The following is a 27,609-nucleotide window of genomic DNA, read 5'->3' as shown; positions in this document are numbered from 1 at the left end:
AGCTGCCCACGCGGGGTGGGCTCTCGTACCGTGCCACCTCTAGGAGGATGGTGGATCCACTGAAGGGTCACTGGATCTGGGCGAAGGGGCTGCCGACCCCACCGGGCTCCCTCCTCCGTTGCCGTTCCCCCACAGTGTGATATAAAAGGCCTGTACGGGCCACGGGGCGGGAAGAGGACCTCCCCCTGGGGGCAGCTTGGCAAGAGACTCCCCCTCCCACTGGGGGGGGCTTCGGGCACCGAGGACAACTATACACGGGTGGTGGAGTGAGGGTGAGGGAGGGTGTTGTTGTGTCCAGTGGGGAAGGTGTTGAAAGGGTGCAAGGCTTGCATACCCGTGATGGTGCTGGGAATCATGGTAATGGTGTTCGGGGTCATCAGGGGCACATCGTCCGGTGCCCGGCGAAGTGCTAGGGTGTAGTCGGGAGGGCAGGCAGGGCGTAGGATTTCATGCGGTCGCAAGGGCTCCAGGTCGTGCGCGTCGTGCTCCAAATGTTTGATCTGCAGCGACATGATCTCTTCCTCATGGCTGCCGTGCACCAGGTCGTTGGCCGCGCTGCGTTGGGGACTGAGCCGCCGTCCGCTCCGCAGCTCGTGGCGCCTGTCCCGCTTATAGTACAGGGCGGCAAATGCCAGGATGTTCAGGAAGAGCAGGGAGGCGCCCACCGCCACCGTCACGCTGAGTTCGGTGGAGTAGTCCCGCGAGTCTCCCGGGAACGGCACGTACCGCGGTGGACGGGCGACGTCGTCTTCGTCCGGAGGGAGGGTGGCAATGGGCTGGCGGGTTGTGCTTGGCCCCACCCGTGTGCTGGGCCAGCGGGTGACATAGGGGGGCACCCGGGTGGTGGTGGAGGTGTAGGGGGGCTCGTGGAGGTTGTGGAGGTGGGGCACCAGCTCCAGCCAGAAAGCCACCTTGTTGGCACGGTAGTTGTCCCGCACGCGGGGTTTCAGGCCAATGTGCAGGTACTGCTTGTCCTTGGTGTTGAATTTGGTCCACACCACCTCCTCGAAGCGGTTGGGCTTGGTGTGGATGAACTTGGTGTCCTGCGGCACAGGCTGGTTGGGGTCCCTGTGGGGAGGGGGAGAAAGAAAGCAATGGGTGGAAAACAATCAAGGAGAGAAGTAACGCAGAACTAAGGAGAGACTTCCTAACAGTGAGGACAATTCACCAGTGGAACACCTTGCCACCAGAAGTCGTAGGTGTTCCGTCCCTGGTGGCTTTGAAGAAGAGACTGGACAGCCACCGATCTGGAATGGTATAGGGCAGGGGTAGGCAACCTTGGCTCTTTTAGGACTCGTGGACTTCAACTCCCAGAATTCCTGAGTCAGCTATGCTGGCTCAGGAATTCTGGGAGTTGAAGTCCACGAGTCCTAAAAGAGCCAAGGTTGCCTACCGCTGGTATAGGGCCTCCTGCTTGAGCAGGGGGCTGGACTAGAAGACCTCCAAGGTCCATTCCAGTTCTATTCGGATTACATATTTGTCTGAAATGGTATAGGCTCTTCTACTTGAGCAGGGGGTTGGACTGGAGGACCTCCAAGGTCCCTCCCAATTCTGCTATTCTATTAGTCTAACAAAGAGAAAGACTAGGGATGACATGAGAGCAGTCTTCCAATATTTGAAGGCTGCCAGAAGGCAGGACAAGAAGCAACGGATGGAAACTAATCAAGGAGAGATGATGCAACCTGGAACTAAGGAGAAACTTCCTGACAGTGAGGACGATTAACCAGTGGAACGACTCGCCTCCAGAAGTTGTGGGTTCTCCAACGCTGGAGGTTTTTAAGAAGAAACTGGAGAGACATTTGTCCAGAACGGTGTCGTGTTTCCTGCTTGAGCAGAGGGTGGGATTAGAAGAGGGGTCCCCAATCCCCGGGGTGTGGACTAGTATCGGGCCACAGCATGCCCGCAACTGGTCCACACAAACAAAGCCCCATCCGCGGGATGCAGGCAGCACGCCAAACCACGCACCCTCTGGTCCATGGAAAAACCTCTCTCCACAGAACCGGTCCCTGGTGCCCAAAAGGTTGGGGACCTCTGGTCTAGGTGACCTCTGAGGTCCCTTCTCTGTGATTAAAAGTGGCGGACGCACCAGAGATAGCTGCCTCGGATTGAGCAAAAGCTCCCATCCGTACGTCTGATCCTAGGACTCTTCTCTCAGGCCCGCAAACCGTGGCCCTGTCCACCAAACGTGGACGTGGCCAATTTTTGGACATTTTGAGGGATTCTGGGAAGCAAACACAGTTTGTGGGAGGCGGAGCTGGAAAGGGTTTCGTTCTAACGGGGAAAAGAGGAACGTTAGGAGCTGGAAAATTTCCAGAAGCTGTCCGCCAACTTCGGTCCACTCCTGTTAAAAGCGGCCATCTTTGAGAAACACTAAATCAGACCTCGTGAGATAAATGCCCCTGTTTGTTTGCCAACGGGAAGTCTTCCAAAATGCCAGTTTTGACATTGCGTCCTCAAGACTCATGAGAGATCCAGGGTCTGTATCCCAAAGCAAGCTACCAGCTGCCCATCTCTGCTCCGGGATACCTGTTCACACATGATGCAGACTGCCTAAACATGTCTCTGGGTTCGTCTCAGTAGTTCTGATTTGAACCTTGGTCTCCGCTGGCTGAGGATGATGGGAGCTGGGATTGAGGATACCTGGTGAGCTGGGGAAAAGCTGGCACTGAGAGAAGGGCAGGGGGCAAATAAACCAAATTTCTTCTGCCAGCCTCCATACAGACATGTCACAGCTTCTGGGTCTTTTTCCCCAACATCTAGGAGGGCTGCCTTGTTTTGGGGGGGGGCGGTATAAGCTTGGAGGTGGGCACTGCCTTGAAACTGGAGGGGGGAGGGAATCAGGAATTCTGCTTTTCTTTCTGGACATTGCCAATCCTCCCCGAGTTATTTCTTTAAGCCAGGGGTCTGCAAATTTGCCTGCTTTAAGACTGGTGGACTTCAACTCCCAGAATTCCCCAGCCAGCAAGAGTTTACCAGAATTCATCCTGGGTAGGACAAGAAGAAATGCGGCTGGACTGCATTTATCACATTTTTTTGATTGGGTAACTTTCTTAATAGATGGTGGGAATGCAGTAAACTTAATATATCTTGACCTGGTTTTTTTTCCTGCAGACGTTTCATGGCCTGACCAGGTAACATCATGAGTGCTAGAAGGGGATTGCACTTCCTAGCAGTGATAATGTTACCTACTTGTGTAATGAAACGTCTGCAAGAAAACCACCAAGCTCAGAGACCACCAAGAACCCCACAGCCGCCCTCCTCCTCCTCCTCTCCACAAACATTACTCCCTTCTAGCACTGATCATGTTACATAGTTGGGACATGAAACATCTGCAAGGAAACTACCAAGCTGAGAGAGCACCAAAGACCTCACAGTCCTCCTCCTCCTCTTCCTCCTCTCCACAAACATCACTCCCTTCTAACACTGATGATGTTGCCTAGATGGGTGATGAAACGTCTGCAAGAAAACCACCAAGCTGAGGGACCACCAAGGGCCCCACATTTCCACCCTGAGATACAAATAGTCTCTTTTATTTGGCAAGGAGTTCTCCCAGGTAGTTCACTAACTCTCCTTGGCTCTGGCTGGCCGCCTGATCCTACTAGGACCAACCAGGATCTCGATCCTGGCTTAATGTCGGCCATGACCTCTATCCCTTCCGCCACAGCATGCATTCCAGAGGGTTCCCCCTCTGCAGCTCCTGTTCATGGTGTGTGTGTGTGTGTGTGTGTGTGTGTGTGTGTGTGTGTGTGGAAGTACCCCTTTCTGCTCCCCAGACACCAAATCTTATGTGCCTCTGCTGACCCTCAAAGGAGAGGTCCACCCTTCTTAACAGCCTTCTTCCAGGAAGAAAATATTCTCCGTCCTTCTCATGCACGTACTTTGTCAAACTTCTACAGCTACAACTCAGCCCAAGACTTCCGTTGCTAAGCGAGACGGCTGCGAAGTGAGTTTTGCCCCATTTTACAAGAGTTGCTAAGCGAATCACTGCAGTTCTTAAGCCAGTGGCATGGTTGTTAAGTGAATCCGGCTTCCCCGTTGCTTGTCAGAAGGTCGCAAAACGGGATCATGCGACTCCAGGACATGGCGACCGCCATAAATGTGAGCCAAGGGTTGGAATTTTGATCAGCTGACCATGGGAAGGCTGCAGCAGTCGTAAGTGTGAGAACCGGGTCACTTTTTTCAGCGCCGCTGTAACTTGGACTGGTCACTGAACGAAATGTTGTAAGTCGAGGACTACCTGTATCTTTTGAATCTAAACGCTGGTCCCCTATCACCGGCTTCCCCACCTCAAAGCTTACTCATTGCTCCTAATCCGCTCCTTCCCCCGCCCTTTTGACTTTATGATGTTGTGGTTATTACTTAAGATTTAACCTTCATTTCAATTGTCCGGGCCTGGCAAAAACTTAACAGTTCCAGTCCTAACCGAGGACCTAAGAGTTGTTAAGGTAACGTCTGAGTATGTAAGAGAGTTCCGAGTAGGGTGGCTTTTTGGAAAGTCAAAATATTCAGGTCTGATAAGTTCGAAATTTCCACGCATCTAGGCCAGGGGTCCCCAATCTGTGGGGCTACGGCCCACTACCAGGCCGTGGCCTCTTGACCACTGGGCCGTGTGAATGGCTGGCCAATGTGTGCGCATCCCCCCCTCGCGCTAGCGCTGCCCTGAGCATTGCACAAGTGCTAGGCCGTCCCGAGTGTCGTGCAGGCGATAGGTCGACTTCCAGTGTCATGCGGGCGCTCATGCCACCTAGTTTCCTGTGGGTGCTAGCCTCCCCCCAGCATCACGTGAGCGCTAGTCCCACGCCAATGTCACACGGGCGCTAGGCCCACCCTCAGCTCGGCGCAGGCACCAGGCCCTCTCCCAGTGTCGTGTGGGTGGTCACACTGCCCCAGCTTTGCGCAGGCGCTCACACTGTGCTCAGCTTTGCACAGATGCTAGTCCCACTCACAGTGTCACATGGGCAGGAGCTCCACCCCCACGCACGCAGCCCCATGCCTCCCTCTTCCTTTCCCTCCAGGCTGCCACCCTAGAAAGGTTGGGGACCTCTGATCTGGGCCACCCTTTGGGTATTGCGCCAAGCGCTCCTGTTACAATTGGTACAACCACTGATTTATCGTCACCCATCCACACTGCCATTACGGATCTCACCCGGTCTTCGCAAAATTGGTCCAGTAGGTCATGACCACGGCGCTCAGCATGACATCGTTCTTGGAAAAGTTGCAAGGAAAGAGGTCCGTGGCCCCAATCATGGGGACGCCGAAGACGTAGGGGATCTCGTCCCCGTGGGCCGCGTCCGCCCACTCGGGACGAGTATCCGTCTGGCAGTGATGGTAAAACGTGTAGAAGTAGACAGGCGACTGATACTCGGCGTGGAGCTTAGCAGTGGCCACGGCTGGCGCGACCCACTGATGGTCTGTGAAGAGAGCCAGAAGAGTCTTCCGGCGCATCTCGCCGTTGTCTCGATCTGCCCAGTCGGTGTACATGAACTTGATGGTCTCTCGCAAGATGTCTTTCCCTTCCGGGTAGCCATAGAGGTTGTCCACAAAGTTTGAGATGGTGAAGTCGAAGTAGCTGGCTGAGATGCCGTCTTCGTTCTCCATGGAATCCTCCACAAACTTCAAGCCCTCTCCCTGGTTGACGCCGATGAGGATGTCATAGTTGAGGAACTCGCCTTGCTGCATCAAGATCTCCGGATCATCGGGGACCACGTCGCCGTCCACCACGGGGCCGAAAGCAATGTGGTAGCGGGCGGGCTGGATGTCCTGGTCCACCAGCTCCCGGTAAGGCTTGCGCCGTAGACATTCCACGGTACTGCTGGTGTCCATGTGGTCGCAGCCAACTTTGGAGGCCAGCATACGGGTGTATTTGAGCGGCTGATAGTTGACAGACCAACTGGAGATGGCAGTGCCACTCTGAGCGATGGCTTTCTGGAACAAACCTAGGGGTGGGAAAAGAGAAGAGGGCTCAGCAACCAAGTGATGGGACCAAAATGGGCAACAGTTGCCAGCTCTAAGGTTACAACACAGAACATCGAACAGCAATAGCAATTGCACTTAGATTCGTAGTGCGATACGGGCCTAAGCAGTTTACAGAGTTGCCATGTTGCCCCCGACAATTTGGGTCCTCGTTTTACCGACCTCGGAAGGACGGAAAGCTGAGTCAACCTGGAGATGGTCAGAATCGAACTTCTGGCAGTGGGCAGAGTTAGCCTGCAATGCCGCATTCTAACCAGGGTGGCAGCACAGCTCTTGATAAGCAGCAATGTTGTTACCTAGTTGGGTAAGGTTAAAAGGTGGGCTAGATCAGAGTTTCCCAACCTTTTCGGGTTGACGGCCCGGAAGGGAGGGAGGGGGGGAAAAGGGGGTGGTTTTGTGGGAGGGCAGGCGCGTGTGCGCACGCACTGGAGCACCCATTGCTCACACGAGTAGAGCTGAAAGCACCCACAAGGCTCGCACGAGAGAGGCCCCTAGCACCCGCGACACCCATGTGTGGGGCTGCAAGGCCTGAGTACCTGCGATGCTCAGGTGAGTAAGACCCTGAGTACTCACAATGCTCACATGATGGGGGCCACAAGTTGCTCATGCAAGTGAGGCCCTAAGTGTCGGCACACTCCAGCCAGCCACTCACATAGCCCGGTTGCGAACATGCCAGGGACTGGTTGTGGGACGCGGCCCACAGGTTGGGGACCCCTGGGCTAGAGGACAGGACAGTGAAACAGGAAACTGATATGCTGCCTTGGGAATTCTGGGTGTTGAAGTCCATCCATGAAAAAGCTGGTCATCATCACCCACGAGAGAGCTGAGTCCAGCCCTCCTTGAATTCCATTAACTCCTTTATCTACCGCCCGTTTGCCTTGACCTTTGTTAAATCGAAATTTTGTTTAGAGGGAGCATGGAATAGACTTCTGCTCCGTCACTGGAGATTTTTAAGAAGAGACTGGACATTCACCTGTCTGAGATGGTGTAGGTTCTCCTGTTGAGTGGGGGGCTGGACTAGAAGACCTCCAAGGTCCCCTCCAGCTTCTATTCTATTCTGTTCTGTTCTAATTCTATTCTATTCTATTCTATTCTATTCTATTCTATTCTATTCTATTCTATTCTATTCTATTCTATTCTATTCTATTCTATTCTATTCTATTCTATTCTATTCTATTCTATCATTATTCTATTGTATTCTATTCTATTTTAATTTTATTATTCTACTCTATTCCATTCTATTTACAACAGTTCATTTACTGACTGTTTGATGTTACAATGCCACCCCAAAAAAGTGACTCATGAAGGTGTTTCACACTTACGACCCGTTGCAGCATCGCACAATCACGTGACTAAAATTCAGACTCCTACTGATGACCTTTGCCGTGTCCTGGGGTCCTGTGAGTCCTTGGGCAAGCAAAGTCCATGGGGAAACCAGATTCACCTAACAACGGTAGTGAGGAAGGCCGTAAAATGGGACAAAACCCACTTAACAGCCGTCTGGCTTTGCCAGGGAAATTTCGGACCCAGATTGTGGCCGTAAGTTGAGGACTCCTTTGAATAACCTGGGTTCCTGATTTTTTTTTTTTGCCCCTGACACTACCAGGTCAGTATCACTGCCATGGCCACCAGCACCGTAACCATAATCCCCGACTGACGCAGAACTACCTTCCGAGTGGTGAGACAGGATGAGCAGGTTGACGCAGGAAGCTCCAGCCCCAGAGCCGAAGATGGTGATGCGCTCCGGGTCGCCCCCGAAGTGGCCGATGTTCTCGTTCAGCCACCTCAAGGCCTGAATCTGGTCGAGGAGGCCGTAGTTCCCCTTGCCCGACTGGTCGCCCGTGCTCATGAACCCTGCCGTGGGAGGAGAGAGGGAAAGGAGTCAGACTCGGGGAGCGAGAATCGTGGTCCTGCGTTGCCAGCCCCGCCCAGAGCATCTGTTGGCATGGCTCAACCTGCACATGGATTGATAGCTGTGATTTTTAACCCTGGCTCTTTTTAAAGTCGAGTGGACGTCCAGCTCCCAGAATTCCCCAACCAGCTAGAATGGAATGGAATGGAATGAGAACAGAACAGAACAGAACAGAATAGAATAAATATAGGAATGAAGAATAGAATAGAATAGAATAGAATAGAATAGAATAGAATAGAATAGAATAGAATAGAATAGAATAGAATAGAATAGAAGAATATAAAATATAGAATAAAGAATAGAACAGAACAGAATAGAATAAATATAGCAATGAAGAATAAAATAGAATAGAATAGAATATTTATTTATTTATTTTATTGAATTTGTATACCGCCCTATTCCCGTAGGACTATATAATTTAAGAATGAAGAATAGAATAGAATAGAATAGAATAGAATAGAATAGAATAGAATAGAATAGAATAGAATTAGAATAGAATTAGAATAGAACAGAACAGAACAGAATAAGAATAGAATAGAGCTGGAAGGGACCTTGGAGGTCTTCTAGTCCAGCCCTCTGCTCAAGGAGGAGAACCTATACTATCTCAGATGAATGACTGTCCAGTCTCTTCTTAAGAACCTCCAATGATGGAGCACCCACGATTTCTGGTGGCAAGCTGTTCCACTGGTTGATTGTCCTCACTATCAGGAAGCTTCTCCTTAATTCCAGGTTGCTTCTCTCTTTGATCAGTTCCCAACCATTGTTTCTCATCCTGCCCTCTGTTGCTTTGGAGAATAACGCGACCCCCCTCTTCTTTGGGGCAGCCCCTCAGATACTGGAACACTGCTATCTTTATTTCTTTTCCCTAGACTAGCCAAACCCAAGTTCTGCAGCCATTCTTCGTATGTTTTAGTCTGCAGGCCTTGGATCATCTTAGCTGCTTGACTATCTATGTCACATTTTTTGACTGGCATTTTTTTTAATAGATGGTGGGAATGTGGTCGACGTAATATACCTTGATTTCAGCAAAGTGAAAAAATAAACTCATGGTAAGCTAAATTAATAAGAGTTAAAGCTGGGCTAGATGGCCTGACAATTACGTGACAAAGTGATATGCTGGCTGGGGAATTCTGGGAGTCTCCCCTCTCCCATCTTAAAGGGGCCATGGTTGAGAAACACTGACAAAAGCAGAATGTCCCACCTTCACCTTTACGACTTGTGGATTTCAACTCCCAGAATTCCCCAGCCAGCATATCTGTTTCCCGTTTAATTGCCATAGCTGGCTGGGGGATTCTGGGAGTTGAAGTCCACAAAGTGGCGAAGGTTTGAGATTCCTGACTTATCAAAACCAAAGCCCAGATTTTTTTTTCTTCCATGCATGTTTTCTTGATTTTTCTCAACCCTTCTGCTTCTCAGAGACCTTATTCCACTTTTGCACACATGCGCATTGATTAGGCAGCCCAGCCTAGTAATTCCAGCCACGGAAATGGTTTTGCGTCTATTTTTGAACAAAACGAAGCCGAAGCACACAATTGATCGGAAAGCATCTTTTTATATCTTCTCTTCTCTTTTTGCCTGGGCCAAACATTTGCACCAACTTCTGACCGATCTCCTTCAAAATTCATCATCCCTCCATCCCGGGGCTTTTTCGCTGTAGATAATGAGGCCCAGCCATTAATTATTCAACACTTTTTAATGAAATATTAATTTCTGCTGTGCCTGGGTAAATTTCACACCCAGAGGGGGGAGGGAAAAGGGGAGGGGAGAGGACCGGAGCCACACCCCATGCCGATGCGGTGTCCGTGGCTGGTTTTATGGCCATGGCCCTAATGCCAAGCGGGCATCACCAGCCTCAAAAATCAGGAATCCTCCGCCCTTCATAGCTGTACGGCTGCTTGCTGTACTACAGGGCCAATCATCCAGAGCAAAGGGCTGCAAATGCAACATTTTTAACAATGTGCCATTCTGGGGATTTTTGTATGTGTGCATATTGGTTAGGGGAACACAGTGGCAAATAGAATAGAATAGAATAGAATAGAATAGAATAGAATAGAATAGAATAGAATAGAATAGAATAGAATAGAATAGAATAGAATAGAATAGAATAGAATAGAATAGAACAGATGGAATGAAATATGAATAGAATAGAATAGAATAGAATAGAATAGAATAGAATAGAATTATGAAGAATAGAATAGAATAGAATAGAATAGAATAGAATAGAATAGAATAGAAATATGAAGAATAGAACAGAACAGAACAGAACAGAACAGAATAGAATAACTTTATTGTCATTTTAAATGTATACTAACCAGTATACATTAAAATGAGATTTTGTTGCACAAATGAGATCATCCGCAGGACCGGTGGGGGGAAAAAAGTGAAATTCAGGATTGTGTGTTTTATTGCACAACAACACTGCAAAATAGGAATGGGCCATCACAACAGCAGTTTTTAAAGCCATCCTTCAAATCCCACAATCTAAGTCTGTGTTTTTCCACCTTGGCTGCTTTAAGACAGGTGGACCTCAACTACCAGAATTCCCAAGCCAGCATATCAGTTTCCCACATAATTGTCATCCATAATTGTCCACGTTTAACCTGTTTATTAATTTAGTTTCTCATGGGTTGTTTTATTTTCATTTGCTGAAATCAAGGTATATTACATCGACCACATTCCCACCATCTATTAAAAGAATTAACCAATCAAAAAAATGTGATAAAGATAAGCGAACCAGATTTCTTCATGCTGACTGGGGAATCCTGGGAGTTGAAGTCCACAAGTCTTAAAAGTTGCCAGGTTTCGAGACCCCTGGTTTATGAGAAAGAAAAAGGGTCTGACAGGTCTGTTTCTCTACCTGTCTGGGTGTTTGACCCAAGAAGCAGTTGAATTAGACCAGGAGTCTCCAAACCTGGCCCCTTTAAGACTTGTGGACTTCAACTCCCAGAATTCCTCAGCCAGCACTGCCTTAAAGGGGTCAAGTTGGCGGCTGGGGAATTCTGGGAATTGAAGTCCACAAGTCTTTTGTTAAAGCATGTTTTTATTTTATTCCAAACAAAGTTAAACTACAAAATACAAGTTTAAAGGGGCCCAGTTTGCTGGCTGGGGAATTCTGGGAATTGAAGTCCACAAGTCTTAAAATTGCCAAATTTGGAGAGACCCCTGATTTATGGGGAAAGAAAGGGGTCTGACTCCCCCCCCCGGATGGGCTTCTGGGAAAATTTCTGACCTCTGGGGTCATCCCCTCGCTCCTCCCCGAGGCAGAGCCTGGGACCCCTCTCCCCCCATACCCAGCACGCCGAGCCTGTAGTTCAGGGTGACAACAATCACATTTCCATAGGCGGCCAGCACACTGCCGTCAAACATGTTTCCGGTGCCTTCCATGTACGATCCGCCATGGATGAAGAGCATCACGGGCTTTTTCCCACTGTCTCGGATATCTGTGGGGCGAGAAAGGAAGCCAGCATGAGGCAGAGGAAGCCAAGATGTAGCTATCCACCCGTGGACCCCATCCCGATCAGGAGATGCCTACAGCCGCGACATCGGAGGGCCCTCACGAGGCCATCTTGTCTTCTGAAGACTCAAGGACCCCTTGGAGCCAGGCCTCTGTTGTGCTCACTCCCGTCTTTGCACCCAGGAAGCCTCCATCACAAGGCGGGAGGTCCTAAAAGCAGAAGAACCCAGGCCGCAGGATTGGGGGGCGCCCTACCGACCAAAGGACCTGGCTGCCTTCAAGGAACCACCCGACCAACAAAGCAGAACTGACCAGCGCTGGCGACGTTACCTAGTTGGGGGAATGAAATGCCTGCGAGAGGACAACCCAGGTCAGAGAGCACCAAGGGACGCTCAACCCAACGAAAGACGGAGGAGAAGCTACAGCTGAGAAGATCCAAGGACTACTTGAAGAGGCCGGGGTGGTCAGCCCAGGAGAGGAGAGGCTGGGGAGGAGGCGGTGACAGGAGGCTCGGGAAGGGCCAGAGCAGAAGGAAAAGGGGAGGATCATGAACTGGACAAGTCAGAAGATCTGGATGTCCACCAGGTGGTTATGCGGAGGAACCTAATTGGAGGAGGAGGAGGAGGAGGAAGATGGCCAGTAGGGGAGGAAGGCCAGAAGCCAAGGTTAAGGAGGCAGATGAGCTGGTGGGCCTGGGCAAGGTGGGCATTGCTGGGGGGGGGGGGAGGGCACGGAAGGCTGGAGGGTCCACCAAACCAAGGCTGCAAACTTCTCAGCATGTTCTGGAGACGTTTGATTTTGGTGTCCATGTTCGCCCTGCCCTATGCCGAAAAGCGGTCCCCGGGTCTGGCAGAACTGCAGCCCGTTTTGCAATCCGCAACTCTAATTCCAGTTTGGGAGGGGGGGAGGAAACACCTACCAATCAAATGACCCCCCCCCCCCCGCTTCTGTTTCTAGGTCACATCCCATTTCCACCCATTTCCATGGCAACCCGGAGCCTAATTAATTCAGTGCAAGGGGAGAGCGTTAATTAGGCGCACGGAGGTCTTAATTAGCAGTTTCCACTCGGCCCCTCCTCTTCCTTTCCTGAGGGGAAGGAGCGGGAAGGGGGGGGCTAGGAAAAGGTACCCTCCCCCCTGCATCTGCAGGAGGGCAGCCTTGGCAGCCTCTGGGCATCCTGAAGGGGGGGGGAGGTCTGCACAGCTGGGCCAGCAGCCCTCCTGTCTCAGGGCAGAGCCTGGCAAATCTTCCTTCCTTCCTTCCTCCTTCTCATCCATCCATCCTTCCTTCCTTCCTTTTTCTTCCATTCTCCCTCCCACTTTCCTTCCCTGCCTTCCTTCCTCATCTCTCCCCCTCTTCATCCTTCTTCCTTCCCTCCTTCCTTCCTTCCTTCCTCCATCCCATCCTTTCTTTTCCATTCTCCCTCCCTCCCTCTCCCTCCCTTCATCTCCCCCTCCTTTTTCTTCCTTCCTTCCTTCCTTCCATCCTCTTTTCCATTCTCCCTCCCACTCTCCCTCCCTCCCTTCCTCTCTCCCCCTTTTTTCTTTCTTTCTCTTTCTTTCTTTTCTTTCTTTTCTCTTTCTTTCTTTCTTTCTTTCTTTCTTTCTTTCTTTCTTTCTTTCTTTCTTTCTTTCTTTCTCTTCCTTCCTTTCTTCCTTCCTTTTCTTCCTTGTATGGCCAACTCCCAGAATTCCCCAGCCAGCCTGTTCTAGGTTCACCCATGGTGATCAATGGTGGCCCGTTGGAGGCCAACATCAACCGGTCACAAAGTTACCAGCTCTCAAAGCTCCTGCGTGGCCATCAGTCAAAAGAAACGTAAAACAAGGTGCACCTCCAAAGTCCTAGAGCGGCTCCATTTGAGGGCCATTCTAGGAGTTGATCTCTCTTCCGGTAGTCAGTCCATCCTTTCCTCCAGATGTGCATAGCCCAGCTAATTCCAACGGCTCTTTGCAGTTACAATGAACTTTCTATCACTTTCGCCCTGCGGCTTACGTTCTCCTGCCTTGAGCTGAAGGTTGGGCTAGGTGACCTCTAAGGTCCCTTCCAGTTCTATGTTCTCTGTTCAGTTAAGCATGTCATGGGAACAAGGTTTTCCTTTATCCTATTAGACTTGGGGGGAGGGGGGACCTTGGCAATGCCCATTTTCTCTCGTGCATGAGAGGGGGGGGCAGGACCTCTAAAAATGGCTGATCTCGCTCCCAGAACCACACCAAGATTTGTTATCCCACCGTATTAATGATGAGGGGGAGTGAGCGATGGTATTAATTGTACGCAATGAATTTTAATGTAATTTGAATTACAGTTAAATCAGGTTTTATTTATGGGCTGGCCTTGCTACGTTTCCTACCACCACCAAATTACACACGTCTCTCAATATACATCCTTACCAACCCTCTTGTATGGTCAGTTTCAAAGATTATTCCCAGAATTCCTTGTGCACCAAATATGGGTTAGGTCGGTGTTTTTCAACCTTGGTAACTTGAAGACGGGTGGACTTCAACTCCCAGAATTCCCTGGCACTAATGCATTCCTTTTGCTATGTATACCCATTGTGCCATACTTACTCTCTTGTAATCCCTTCCTCTGCAATCTCTCTGCTCTAGAGGGTAGGAGGGGGGAAAAAACATGCGTGGCTGGCTGGGGAATTCTGGGAGTTGAGGTCCACCCATCTTAAAGTTGCCAAGGTTAGTAAACCTTGCTCTAAGTCAGGGGTGTCAAACTGCCGGCCCACGGGCTGGACGCGTCATCCGGAAGCTGCACCCACCCCATTGCCGACAATGGCGAAAAGGCTCCGATACGTTGCGCGACGTCACGTGACGTCGCGAGTTTGACATGTCTGCTCTATGCCATCACCATCTTCGGGGGCCCAAATTCTACTAGTGGACTGAACTAGCCATGCCCAACCTTTGCAAGAATTGGGCGTGTCTAGTTTAATGAAAAGAAGGACTAGGGGTGACATGCTAGCAGTCTTCCAATATCTCAGGGGTTGCCACAAAGAAAAAGGACTCTGCCCGTTCCTTCAAAGCATCAGAAGACAAAAAACAACGGATGGAAACTCATCAAGGGGAGAAGCAACCTGGAAGAAAGGAGAAATTTCCTGACAGCGGGAACAATTAACCATGGGAACAGCTTGCCACCAGAAGCTGCGGGTGCTCCATCACTGGAGGTTTTTAAGAGATTGGACAACCATTGGTCCAGAATAGTATGGGGTCTCCTGCTTGGGCAGGGGGTTGGACTAGAAGACCTCTAAGGTCCCTTCCCATTTGTTATTCTGTCAAGGATGGTTCTAACGTCTACCTATCTCATTCAAGTTGTATGGACTACAATTTCCAACTAGGCGCTCGCCATGTGGCCTATGGTGCCTGAAACCTTCGGGTTTGCAACCAGCAGCCCCCAAACACCTGGAAGGCATCACAGCTTTTTCGATGTACTGCTGACGGCCCAGCAGATTGCAAGGCGTTTCCCAGCAGGAGTGAGAGCTAATCTCCAGAAGATCTGTAGGTGGGAAATTTGATTTCCTGCCAGGACCATAAAAACAATCAACGCGCCTTCCCAAGCCGGCGCATTTTCAAAAGTCATGGCTCGGAGAACCCTTGACTCAATTCAAACTCTCTACTCTTCCCCTCGTAGAAACTAGGAACTGATTTCCGCAGCTGAAACATCTCGAGAACTTAGGTGAGGAAGCTCCGTCTTGGGTAAAGGACCTCTTATCTAGTTCCAGTAGACTCCTAATTCTGTTAGATGCTCAGTGGGGCTCTTCAGTTGCCCCCATCTGACAATAGACAATAGACGAGACCCAGAACGACATCTTCCGAGGAGAAGCATTCCCACTTCTGGAAACATCTCCTGGGGAGACATCTTCATGGTGTTTAGCCTGGAAACTAGGATTGTCGTGAAAACATTCGATGCTTAACTCTGAACTGACATGAGTTTCAGGACACCTTCTGCATGGTTCCATCCCGATTGTCCTTCCTTGAATTCCGTAAGCAAAGATGAGCAAGCTAGACCAACACAGGGACAAGGAGACTTCCTAAAGGGTTGCACACCAAGTTCCCAACAGAAGTCCTTCAGTAGGCTCTCAGATTGAGAGGTTTGGCCAAAGGGTGACACCCCCCACCCCCAATCTCTCCATCCTGCTCTTCGGGGTTCTCCTTCTCATTAGATGGACCTATGTTGATGACATCTAAAGGGCTTCCTCGGTTTAGTCAGGGTCGTCTTACACCAGGGGTCTTCAAACTTGGCCCTTTGACGACTTGTGGACTTCAACTCCCAGAATTCCTCAGCCGGCTGAGGAATTCTGGGAGTTGAAGTCCACAAGTCATCAAAGGGCCAAGTTTGAAGACCCCTGTCTTACACAGTAGGGCCACTTGAAGGTGGGTGGGCTTCAACTCCTAGAATTTTGTGGCACTAACCTTTTCCTTTGGATATGGATCCACCCATTGTGGCCCACTTACTCTCTTTTAATCCTTTCCTCTTCGATCTCTCTGCTTTAGGGGATAGGGGGGAGGGGGACAAGAAACAGGCATGGCTGGCTGGGGAATTCTGGGAGTTGAAGTCCACAAGTCATCAAAGGGCCAAGTTTGAAGACCCCTGTCCTACACAGTAGGGCCACTTGAAGGTGGGTGGGCTTCAACTCCTAGAATTCTCTGGCACTAACCTTTTCCTTTGGATATGGATCCACCCATTGTGGCCCACTTACTCTCTTTTAATCCCTTCCTCTTCGATCTCTCCGCTTTAGGGGATAGGGGGACAAGAAACAGGCATGGCTGGCTGGGGAATTCTGGGAGTCCACCCAGCTTCAGTGTCACTGCAGGAGAGCGACGGGGAGAATCCCAAGATCACTGTCCCTTTGATGAAACGTTCCGGTCTAGCATTTCAGGCCACGTCACATCAAGAACATCACGAGCCACTTTCTGTTCTGGAAGGAGATCTGCTGGATCGCCTCCAGAAGTGGCTGATCAGGCAGGCACTTCCTGGAACTTCCCCAAATCTTCTATCTCCGACACGCCACATTTTCATCTGGACTCATTATCGGTGCCCAGAAAACATGGGGAGAGGAATCCCAGCATAGGCAGTCCTCGAGTTACGACCGCAATTGAGCCCAAAAGTTCCGTTATCTAATTTTGCCCAGCTTTATGACCCTCTTCTTGCCACCGTGGTTAAGTGAATCACTGCAGTTGTTAAAGAGAGTCACACGGTCCTTAAGTGAATCTGCCTTCCCCATTGAGTTTGCTTGTCAGAAGGTCACTGCGACCGTCACAAATAAGAGTCAGTTGCCTGAATTTTGATCAGGTGACCACGGGGAAGCTGCAACGGTCGTAAGTGTGAAAAATGCTCACAAGTCCACTTTCCCCCCTGGCGTTGTAACTTCAAACGGTCGCTAAATGAACGCTCGTAAGTCGAGGATGACCTGAGACGATCCTCGACTTATGACCATTCATTTAGCAACGATTAGAATTACGACGGCACTGGAAAAAGCGACTTGTGGCCAGCCTTCACACTTACGACCATCACAGGATCCCCACGCTCACGCGATCAAAATTTGGGGACTTGGCAACTGGCATTTATTTATTGACAGTTGCCGCATCCTGGGGGGAATCAAGTGATCGCCGTTTGCGACCGTCCTAGCTGGTGTCTGACAAGCGAAGTCAAGGAAGGGAACTGGATTCACTTAATGACCACGTCTTTCACTTAAGAATGGCACTTAACAATAGGAAAAAAAGTCATAAAAGTGGGTGCCCCACTTCACAACCGTCTTGCTTAGCAACAGAAATTCTGTCGTAAGTCGAGGACTATGTCTAGGCGTACAACCAAAGAAGCTTTGCAAGCGGCTCCTTCTTTGGGCTGCTGAAGAGAACTTGAAATATTAATTTCTTAAAGGCAACCATATTTTGCCCTCTGTGGCCAGTTTCAAAGGAGGGTGGTTTCTTTAAAATTGTGGTCTGTTACAACAAGCCAGGATTGAGCTGTGGCTTTGGAGCCTGGCCTGCTCTGAAACCACTGTTTTAAAAGAAACCACGTCCCCACAGTTACTTCCAGCTTCCGCAACCAGCGAGGCTGAAGGGGATGATGCTGATCAGTTGAAACTCTGTGACTTGGTTGTGTGAATATGTCCTTGTGTGTCCCCTGAGGGATGCAATGGAGCCTCCTCTCTCCTATTTGCTAATTCCGAGGCTGGGATTTTGTCAGGAAGCAGAGAAGCGGATGAAATCCGGAGTAAAGAATCTTCAGCCGTGTTACAGCAACTTTAAGATAGGTGGACTTCAACCCCCAGAATTCCTCAGCACTAATGCATTCCTTCTGATGTATATACCCACTGTGGCCTGCTTACTCTCTTATAATCCCTCCCTCTGCAATCTCTCCGCTTCGGAGAGAGTTGGGGGGGGGGAATTCTGCAAGTTGAAGTCTACCCATCTTAAACTTGCCAAGGTTGAGAAATCCTGATCTACAGTGACGCCATTTTGGGGAGGGGGTGAAGAGAGGAGCCGTCGACGGGGGGCTGTTCAGGAAACTTGCATGGAAGGTTGTAGGTTGAAGGGTTTTCTTCCCGATAGCTGGGAATTTACCAAAATCCTGGACTACTTTTCTTTATGGGTTGAAAGACCCCCCCAAGAGCTGCAGCTGAAACTCTTTCTACTAGGAAACAAGCATGCCACCCCCTCCCCTTCCATCTTTTTCAATCCACTCAAAAATCTATAATCAGTCTATATATCAATATATTCAGCCCATTTATATATCTATGTAGATAAATGATATACTAGATACATGATAGACAGACAGATAGATAGATAAATTGATAGGTAGATTGGATTGATGGGGGAATGGAGGGATGGAGATAGATAGATAGATAGATAGATAGATAGATAGATAGATAGATAGATAGATAGACAGACAGACAGACAGGATGGATGGGATGGAGACAGAGGAGAGAGGAGAAGCATGGATGGATGGATGGAGACAGAGGAGAGAGGAGAAGCATGGATGGATGGATGGATGGATGGATGGATGGATGGATGGATAGATAAGATAGATAGACAGACAGACAGACAGACTGGATGGAGACAGATGAGAGGAGAGGGATGGATGGATAGGTAGATAGATAGATAGACAGACAGACAGACAGACAGACAGACAGACAGACAGACAGACAGACAGACAGATAGATAGATAGATAGACAGACAGACAGACTGACTGACTGGATGGAGACAGATGAGAGAGGAGAGGGAAGGATAGATGGAGACAGACAGACAGACAGACAGATAGATAGATGGAGACCGATAAAGATAGACACAATGGATGGATGGTTGAGGGGAGAACGGTGGATAGATGCAATTGACGGATGAATGGATGGAGGATGGGGATAGACAGACAGACAGACAAATGATAGATACAATGGGTGGATAGACAGACAGACAATCACACAGACAGACACATGCAATCCGAGTCACCCTCCGCCAGCCTCTCTTCCTTCTCAGCCCCAATAATTTTGCAGATCATATAATTTTGAAATAAACCTCAGCTGACCCTAACCAGACCTTCTCTCCTGCGGCAATTACACCCCTGTGGACAACCATGATAGAAATATATCTGGGATGTATTTTACTTTCCTTCAGGAACTGCTACTTAGCACCTTTTTGAAACGCCTGTAATTTATTTCAGTCCTCCCTCTCTCTCTCTCTCTCTCTCTCTCTCTCTCTCTCTCTCTCTCTCTCTCTCTCTCTCTCTCTCTCACACACACACACACACACACACACACACACACACACGGGAGGGGAGTGGCAGATGAACTGCAGAATTTAAGTGAGGGTCTTAAGGCAAGGTTGCCCAGGGTCGGCGATTCAAACGATGCTTTGCGCGCACACACACAGACACACGCGCACACACAAACCCCTCAGGGTTTCTCTGCATCTCTTGAAAAAAACAGCTGTACCAACTCCATAATCCTAGGACAAAGCAATCTCCTGGGATTCGGGGTGGGGGTGGATTTCACAGCCCCCGCCTGCGGAAAAGCACCTTTTCGGTCTCTGGATGTGAAACGCTGCCCAGCCCCATCACACATTGTGCTACGTCTGCAAACAACACCCCCGCTCTGAAACTGGAGCGCCTAGCCTGTCTAATTCAGTGGGATTAACCCCGAATAAAAGCTTAAACTGGATATATATATATATATATGGCTAAAATATCCATCATCACGGTTGGAAAAGCAAGTTTCTAGTCCTGGTGAGGTTAAACCCCAGTTTATCTCATCAGTTGCTGGCTCTCAAATCTCCTTTTTGGTGACGCGCTAACTTGGTTAAATCGTCCCCTTTTGTGTGTGGGGGGGGGGAATGTAAAGCACGTCCCCCTCCCAGCTTTTGTTGAGGGTATCCCATCAGCCCCTGGGGCAGAAGAGGCCTGGTGAGGCTTCGTGACATCATTAAGCCCCTCCCACTGGCCAGGTAAGGAGCAATCAGCATAGCTTGGCCAGCACAGCCAATCAGTATTTAGGGGCTCATCCTGGGGCTGCCTGGCCATGCCTGTGAGTTCTGTCCTGGAGAGGCTGGCTTTGGCAGCTGTTCCTTCTCTCCAGCTCTTTGGCCTGGAGGACTGGGGGGCAAAATAGGTTACCTGGCAGGGTTTTAGGCATTCCTACAACAGAAGTAATTGGATGGAGTTAGTTTAAGCCACTGTAGGACTTCCTTCCTTCCTTTCCTCATCTCCTTCCCTCTTCCTCCCTTTTCTCTACTTCCTTCCTTTTCTCTTTTCTATCTTTTTTCATTCTTCTCCTTCATCCTCCTTCCCTTTTTCTTTCCTTCCTTCCTTCCCTCCTCCCATTCTTTCCCTTCCTTTTCCCTTCCTTCCTCCCACTTTTTTCTTTCCTTTCCTTCCTCTGTTTTCTATCTTCCATCATTTCTCTCCTTCCTTTCATCCTTCCTTTTTTCTTTCTTTCCTTCCTCCCCCCCCCCCGTTCCTTTTTCTCAGTGACAAATCTCGTTCTGTAATGCCCATACATTTCAAAAAGCACTTTGCAAATTCAACTGGGTGACCTCGACAGAAAGCCTGCTATTTTTGCCTACAAAAAGCCCCATTTCGGCCCCAGCCTCTTTGGATGAAGATCAGGGAGGCGAAGACCCTTCCTCAACAGTCCCCTCCCATCCACCTGGAAGGCCAGCGGGGCACCTCCCTTCCCCGTCCATAAATCCGGGATCCCCCTATTTGATCTCCAATTCCTCTCGCTTCTATCCAGCATGACAGGAGCTCAGCACATTTGCTGTCTAGCCAGAAGCGCCTTTGTGGTTGCCAATTAAGCAAATAGCCCGAGGCTCCAGGACCAGCTTACTCTACTCTGCTCCAGGCAGGGAGCCTTGTTTGATGCTAGAGTTTTCCTCCCTGCTCTGCCCTGCCCCAGTGCTCCAATTCTAGACCAGGGGTGTCCAACCTTGGCCACTTTAAGACTTGTGGACCTCAACTCCTAGAATTCCCCAGCCAGCCGTTTTTATTCTCCTACCCCCTAGAGCAGAGAGATTGCAGAGGAAGGGATTATAAGAGAGTGAGCAGACCACAATAGATATACACATCAAAAGGAATGCATTAATAAAAACCTCTTAGAGAGTGCTGTAAAACACTATGAAGCGGTGTATAAGTCTAAATGCTAGGGGATTCTGGGAATTGAAGTCCACAGGTCTTAAAAGTGGCCCAGGTTGGACATCCCTAGATTAGATCCAGGCATTTCCCAGGAAAACTGGCCCTTTATTCTCAGCTGAAGGTCCAGTGGTTATGAAGCTGGTGATTATGGTGCAAATTCCCATCAGGAAAGTCAGCCTTAGATTCTTTTAAGATGTATCCCAGAGCCACAATCGGCACAGGACACCAAGCTTTCATGGGGTGCTGTGGGCACATCAATCCCCCTCTTTAGTATACAGGACCCACAACTCCAAAACGGTTCGTCCAAAATTTCTCAAAATGGATTCAGGAGGTCCATGGTGTTGCATCTATCCTGGTCCTTCAGGGCAGAGGTGAACCAGATGCAAAGCCTTTGAAATATTTGCAGATTGGGACAAGGATGCAAACATGGGGGGCTAACGTCCCCAGGAAGGGAAAAGGAAAGAGTCAAACCCCTCTCTTTTCCTCTTCCAGCCCCCCAACATTCTTTTTACAAAGTCATGGTTTGAACAAGGTCTCGGTCAATTCTCACAGAAAAATCCTTTTTAAAATCCTCCTTAAATTACAATCTGGACAATAGGCTGAAAGAATATTTCGCATGTAGTCCTTGACTTATGACCACCATGCTTTTGTCCTAAGCACATGTCAGTTGCCATCACTTGAATTGTGATCACGTGACCGTGGGGATGCTGCAAACAAGCCTAATAAGCAATAAATGGGAAGGCTGCTCATAAGTCACTTTTTGTTTTCATTACAACTTCAAACAGTTGTGAATTACGGACTACCTATAAATGTAGTCCTCAAATTAAAAGCATTCATTTAGTGACCATTTGAAGCAACTGGGGAAAAAAAAGTGACTTCTGACCGTTTTCCACACTTACGACCTTGACAGCATCCCCGTGGTCACGGGATCAAAAATCAGATGTTTGCAAACTTGACTCATATTTACAACGGTCGCTGCATCCCGTGTGTGTGTGTGTGTGTGGTCACACGATCCCCTTTTGCGACCTTCTGAAGCCAGATTCACTTAACGACCGTTTTACTAACTTAGCAAATGGAGTGATTTACTTAGCAACAACAGTGGCGAGAAAAGTCGTAAAATGGAGCAAAACTCAACAACCGTCTCGCTTAGCGACCGAAATTTTGGGCTCAACTGCAGTCGTAAGTCGAGGACTACCTGTACAGTTCCCAAACCCAGCTAAAGCTCTTCTCTTTTTCTTTTTTTTTAAACAAAAACTCACTTAAGCTTCTCTGTCTGCTGATCGACTTGGATAAAGGGCATTTTTTTCCCTGCCCCAAAAAACGAGGAATTACAAAAAAAAAAAAGAAAAAAAGAAAGAAGCTAAAGAACGGAAGGAAACTGAACGGCTGCTGAAAATTGTGAAGATTTTTTGGAAAACAAGAAGGGAAGAAAGGCTTTTTGGTTCGAAGATAAAAAAAGGAAAAAAAAAAGGCAGAAGGGCTGGCCAAAAGTTCGTACGTATATATTTCATTTGTTCCGGTTTTTATTTATTTTTTAAAAAAAAAAAAAGAAGAAGAAGAAGAAGTAGTAGTTAAAAAACGAAAAAGGGAAATTTTTATTTTTTTATATATATATATATATTTTTTTTAAAAAAGCAAGACTGTGAAACATGCATAAAAAAAATACCTTCGTCTGGAGTGGGGCTGTTAGCGGACGCTTCCTCACGCTTTTTCGTGAGCGGACCTACGAACAAGAAAAAAGAAGAAAAAGGAAAAATGGGACGGGGGAAAAAAAGAGAGAGAAAGATCAAGAAAAAAAAAGAGATTGGTTTTTTTTGTTTTTTGTTTTTTGGTGCATCAAAAAGGGAAAAAACAGTTTTTGGGGTGGTTTTTCTGTTTTTTTAGCAAAATACAAACAATCTTTAGGGGGGGGTGTTTTGTGCGTTTGTTTTCCTCTGGTTTCGTTTTTCTGGGATTCCGTATCACATGTGCGCGAGTGAATTATTTTTATTGTTTCCCCCCCCACCAGAAAAATAAATAAATAAATAATACAACACAGAAATACGAGAAGCTGTGAAACGAAAGGTTGGTTAGAGAGGAAGCAAATCGGGCGATTGCAGACGGTTAAATTCGGAAATGGACGGAAACAAATTTTCTTTCCCCGCTCGAACACCTCAAGAGCGGGAAATGAGGGCTCGGATCCCGAGTTCCAATCCCTACCGTTTTGTTTTTTTTTTTCTCCCTAGCTCTGCATTTCATAAGGGGCGGACAGGTAGGCGTTCAACTGGGGTGGAAACTCCCCAGCCAGCTTATTCGTGGGTTGAAAAGGCTACACTGCTTGGATACCTGCCTGGCATTGTAGGATTAACCCAGAAGTCTCCAAACTTGGCAATGTTAAGACTTGTGAACTTCGACTCCCAGAATTCCCCAGCTGGAAGTCGAAGTTCACAAGTCTTAAAGAGAGCAGGTCTGGGGACCCTACTATAAAGTTAATGAAAACAATCTAGGAAAAACAGCGTCAAGGATACCAATTTCCAGTAGTCTGTTTGATTCTGTACATCAGGGGTCTCCAAACTTGGCCACTTTAAGACCTGGGGACTTCAACTCCCAGAATTCCACAGCCAGCTTTTTTTTCCCACTTCCCTGTCTTCAAGATATATTACATCTACTGCATTCCCACCATCTATTAAGTAAGTTACCCTTTCAAAAAAAAACACCTCAATAAAGGTCATCTAGCCACCTTTGTTCTTGTCCTATCCGTGCTGAATTCTGGTAAACCCTTGCTGGCTGGGGAATTCTGGGAGTTAAAGGGGCCACCTTTTGGAGACCCCCTTCAATTAACCAGCCCTGCCAGGAGGATGGTGGGAGAACAGACCCAAGGGCTAAATGGAAAGGAGGCGACAGTCTGTTGTGTTTTGCTTACAAGCATCTGCAAGTTTTACTTACGGAAAAAGCTGGACTATTGGGGGACCAAGCCAAGAAGGTAAAAAATGGGGGGGGGGAAATTAGGAGTCAAAACAATCAAAGAGGGCAACTGGAAGTGTGCAATTGCAGCCTGGTTTTGCATGCCACACACCTACAGAAGAATTGGGGAGTCGAACAGGCAGCTGTGGATGCCATTTTGACTTTATTGACCTCCTTCGCATGCAACGCCCCCCCCTCCCCCAGTCTGCAGGGACGGGGGGCTCTTGAGACCAAACAGGCAGGCCTTGGGGGTCTCAGGGCCACAGTTCCTCCCTGGAGCCCATCTAAGGTGGAGCCCAGCAAACGGGGGTGCTCAAATGGCGGAAGGGAGTAAGCGCCGGAAGGGTCCCGGAAAGACAGACAATGGCGCCTTTTGTGATCTTCTTCAAAAGTGGAGAAGCTTCCAGCAAGCAAAGTTCTCCATCTTTTGTCTCTGCCATCAGCCCCCTCCCCCCTGCAACCATCCCAATCATCGGGAAACCGGGGTTCCGGCTTTAGGGGACCATCGGGAGGACCCACACGTGCACCCCCAATTTGCCCTGTCTTTTCTGGTGCCCACAGCATGCCAGAAGTGGCAGAGAGATGGCCCTCAACTCTTTCAGATGGGCTCAACCTTGGCTGAGGACTCTGAGCTCCTACCCTCTCCAGGCGGGGAAGGCAGTGGAGGATGGAACATGGACTGATACAGGAGCCGGCAAGGGGTGGCATCTGGGTGGGCCAGAGGGGATGTCGGGGGAAGGGTGCGAATTTTCCCACCAGCTCCGTTGGCCAAGTGGGGGAGAGGGCCCCCTTCCTTTCTCCGCCCTATTTCAGCCATTTGTCTGAAATGGTATAGGGTTTCCTGCCTGAGCAGGGGGTTGGACTAGATGACCTCCAAGGTCCCTTCCAACTTATTATTATTATATGGGGATGAACAATTACCACGTGCAAGAGGGACCCCCCCCCCAGGCTCCGGATTCTCAACAGCTCAGGAGCCCCCAATCCTGAATCCCTCACCCACCCACAAGGACCCCCCCTAATCCTTTCCAACTGCCCTACCCTTCCCTTCCTCCCAGTACAGCAAAACCCCCCCCCCAAAAAAAATCCTGGGAATTGCAGTCTTTCTCACTTTTCCTTCCAGAACTATAATTCCCAGCGTGCTCCAATTGGGACGCAGCTCACAGGAACCGTTTCAACCCTATCCTGTTGGCCCCCAGCTACGTGCACTCCAGATGTGCAGGACAGCAACGCCCATCATTACCACCCCCCCGAGGGGGTTGGGCAACCTGGGGAGGGGGGGCGCCTGATCCAGGAGTTGTCTATCCTTCCTTGGAACTGCAAAAAGCACCACCTGGGTTCCCGTTGAACTGCAAAAAGCACGACCTGGGTTCAGATGGGGAGGGGTCCACGGAAGACCCCATAAAAGGTATCCGCTCGCCACACCTGGGCAATCAACTGAATTTATCCCGCAACATTTTTGTTTTTTTTCCTTTTATTTAAAGCTGTGGAAAATATAGCCAACCCCCCAAACCTGTTTTTACAGCCTTCCCATTTTGGGGAATTGCAGCTGGGCGGATCGGTGGCAATTCCCTTATAATTTATTTATTTATTTATTTATTTATTTATTTGGGGGGGGGGGGAGTTCAAGCAGTCCCCGACTTACGACAGTTCATTTAGCGACCGTTCCAAGTTGCAATGGCACTGGAAAAAAAGTGACTTAGGACCGTTTTTCACACACTTAGGACCGTCGCAGCCTTCCCCCTGGTCACGGGATCAAAACTCAGCCGCTTGGTGAGCGACTCGTATTTATGACGGTCGTGGCGTCCCGGGGTGGGGGTGGGGTGTCGAGCGATCCCCATTTTGAGACCTTCCGACAAGCGAAGTCAGCAGGGAAAGCCGGATCCATTTAACGACTGGGTTATTGACTTATCAACCGTGGCGATTCACTTAACGACAGCGGCAAAGAAGGTTGTAAAACGAGGCAAAAAACTTCGCCGAACCAACGTCTCGCTTAGCAGCAGAAATTTTTGGCCCCAATCGCCGTCGTAAGTCGGGGACAACCTGGAATGTTTTTGTGGATTAATGAGTTAGAAGAATTGAGTGGAAGCTTCCTTTTATGGGCTCCGCGGGGCACCCCGGCTTCATCAGCCAATTTTCTGCCCCCAATTAATTATTTCCCATAGAGATAGTTGGAAAAACCACAGCTGCCTTCCTCCCCCCCCACACACCTAGCAACACCTCTCTCTTTCCTGGGGAGGAAAAAAATTGAAAGGCCCTCCTTTCAGTCTGCGGTGCAGATTTATGTGGATTTACACTGCAATGCTGCAAGCCAGCCCACCTGACTTTCTGGGGGGGGCTGACTTTTAATTATCGGGGGGGGGGGGAGAACATCCAATCTAATTTCAAGTAAACCACAAACAGATTTCTTTAATGGCATATCGTGGGGAGCGGGGGGGGGGGAGGCTGTCTGTACTTTTGGTGGTCTGACTTGACTAAGTAGGAATTGCAGGAAGGTGGGGGGAGGAGGAGGAGGAGGAGGGAGAGGAGGAGAGGACCCCAGGAAAATATTGCATCCTGTCTGTTGCGCATGTCTCCTCCCAGGAGGAGGAGGAAGGAAGGAAGAAGGACAAGGGGAGGAGGGGGGACTGGAGGAGGAAGAGGAGGAAGAGGAGGGGGTGGGGGAAGAGGAAGAGGAGGGAAGAAGAAGAAGAAGAGGAAGAAGAAGAAGGAAGGCAGAAGGATGAAGAAGAGAGGAAGGAGGTAGGGGGTACCTTGCTCAAGAGTAGTAACTGTGAGAGGGATCTCGGAGTCCTAGTAGACAATCACTTTAATAGGAGCCAGCCGTGTTCTGCAGCTGCCAAAAAGGCCAACACAGTGCTAGGCTGCATTAACAGAGGGATAGAATCAAGATCGCGTGAAGTGTTAATACCACTTTACAAGGCCTTGGTAAGGCCACACCTGGAATACTGCATCCAGTTTGGGTCATCACAATGTAAAAAAGATTTTGAGACTCTAGAAAGAGTACAGAGAAGATCAGCAAAGATGATCAGGTGATTGGAGGCTAAAACATACAGGGAACGGTTGCTGGAATTGGGTATGTGTAGTTTAACGAAGAGAAGGACGAGGGGGGACATGATAGCCGTGTTCCAGTATCTCAGGGGCTGCCCCAAAGAAGAGGGAGTCAAGCTCTTCTCCAAAGCCTCTAAAGAAGGCAGGACAAGAAGCAACGGATGGAAACTCGTCAAGGAGAGAAGCAACCTGGAACTAAGGAGAAACTTCCTGACAGTGAGAACAATTAACCAGTGGAACTCCTTGCCTCCAGAAGCGGTGAATGCTCCAAGACTGGAAGTTTTAAAGAAGAGACTGGACAGCCATTTGTCCGAAATGGTATACGGTTTCCTGCCTGAGCAGGGGGTTGGGCTAGATGACCTCCAAGGTCCCTTCCAACTTTATTATTATCATTATCATTATTATTATTATTGTTATTATTATTATTATTATTATTATTATTATTATTATTATTATTTAGAGTAGGAAGAGGAGAAGCTGGAAGAGGAAGGAAGAAGGAAGAAGAGGAGGGGAGGGGAGGAGGAAGAGGAAGAGGAGAAGCTGGAAGAGGAAGGAAGAAGGAAAAGGGGAGAAGGGGACTGGAGGAGGAAGAGGAGGGGTTGGGGGGAAGAGGAAGAGGAGAAGCAGGAGGAAGAAGGAAGAAGAGGAGGAGGA

General features: G+C 49.0%; 1 protein-coding gene across 3 annotated transcripts in view; it reads right to left on the bottom strand.

Annotated features, from left to right (window-relative positions):
• Positions 1–248: 248 nt before the first annotated feature.
• The window catches only part of LOC308676992 (neuroligin-2-like), a gene marked incomplete at both ends in the record, with an annotated part of 31,242 nt that continues 3,881 nt past the window's right edge, over positions 249–27,609 (bottom strand). Inside the window, 5 exons of one of the 3 annotated variants that reach the window (XM_081343084.1) lie at positions 249–1,068; positions 5,147–5,936; positions 7,642–7,827; positions 11,176–11,325; positions 22,631–22,687. In XM_081343084.1, the coding sequence (XP_081199210.1) occupies positions 249–1,068; positions 5,147–5,936; positions 7,642–7,827; positions 11,176–11,325; positions 22,631–22,687 (2,003 nt within the window). Of the gene's footprint in view, positions 1,069–5,146; positions 5,937–7,614; positions 7,828–11,175; positions 11,326–22,630; positions 22,688–27,609 lie in introns of all 3 variants that reach the window. The other 2 variants (XM_081343085.1, XM_081343086.1) reach the window with 2 other exon arrangements.

The sequence above is a fragment of the Vipera berus genome (genome assembly GCF_964194415.1).
Source record: "Vipera berus genome assembly, chromosome: Z".
Lineage (NCBI taxonomy): Eukaryota > Metazoa > Chordata > Lepidosauria > Squamata > Viperidae > Vipera > Vipera berus.
This window is presented reverse-complemented; position numbering and strand designations above follow the sequence as displayed.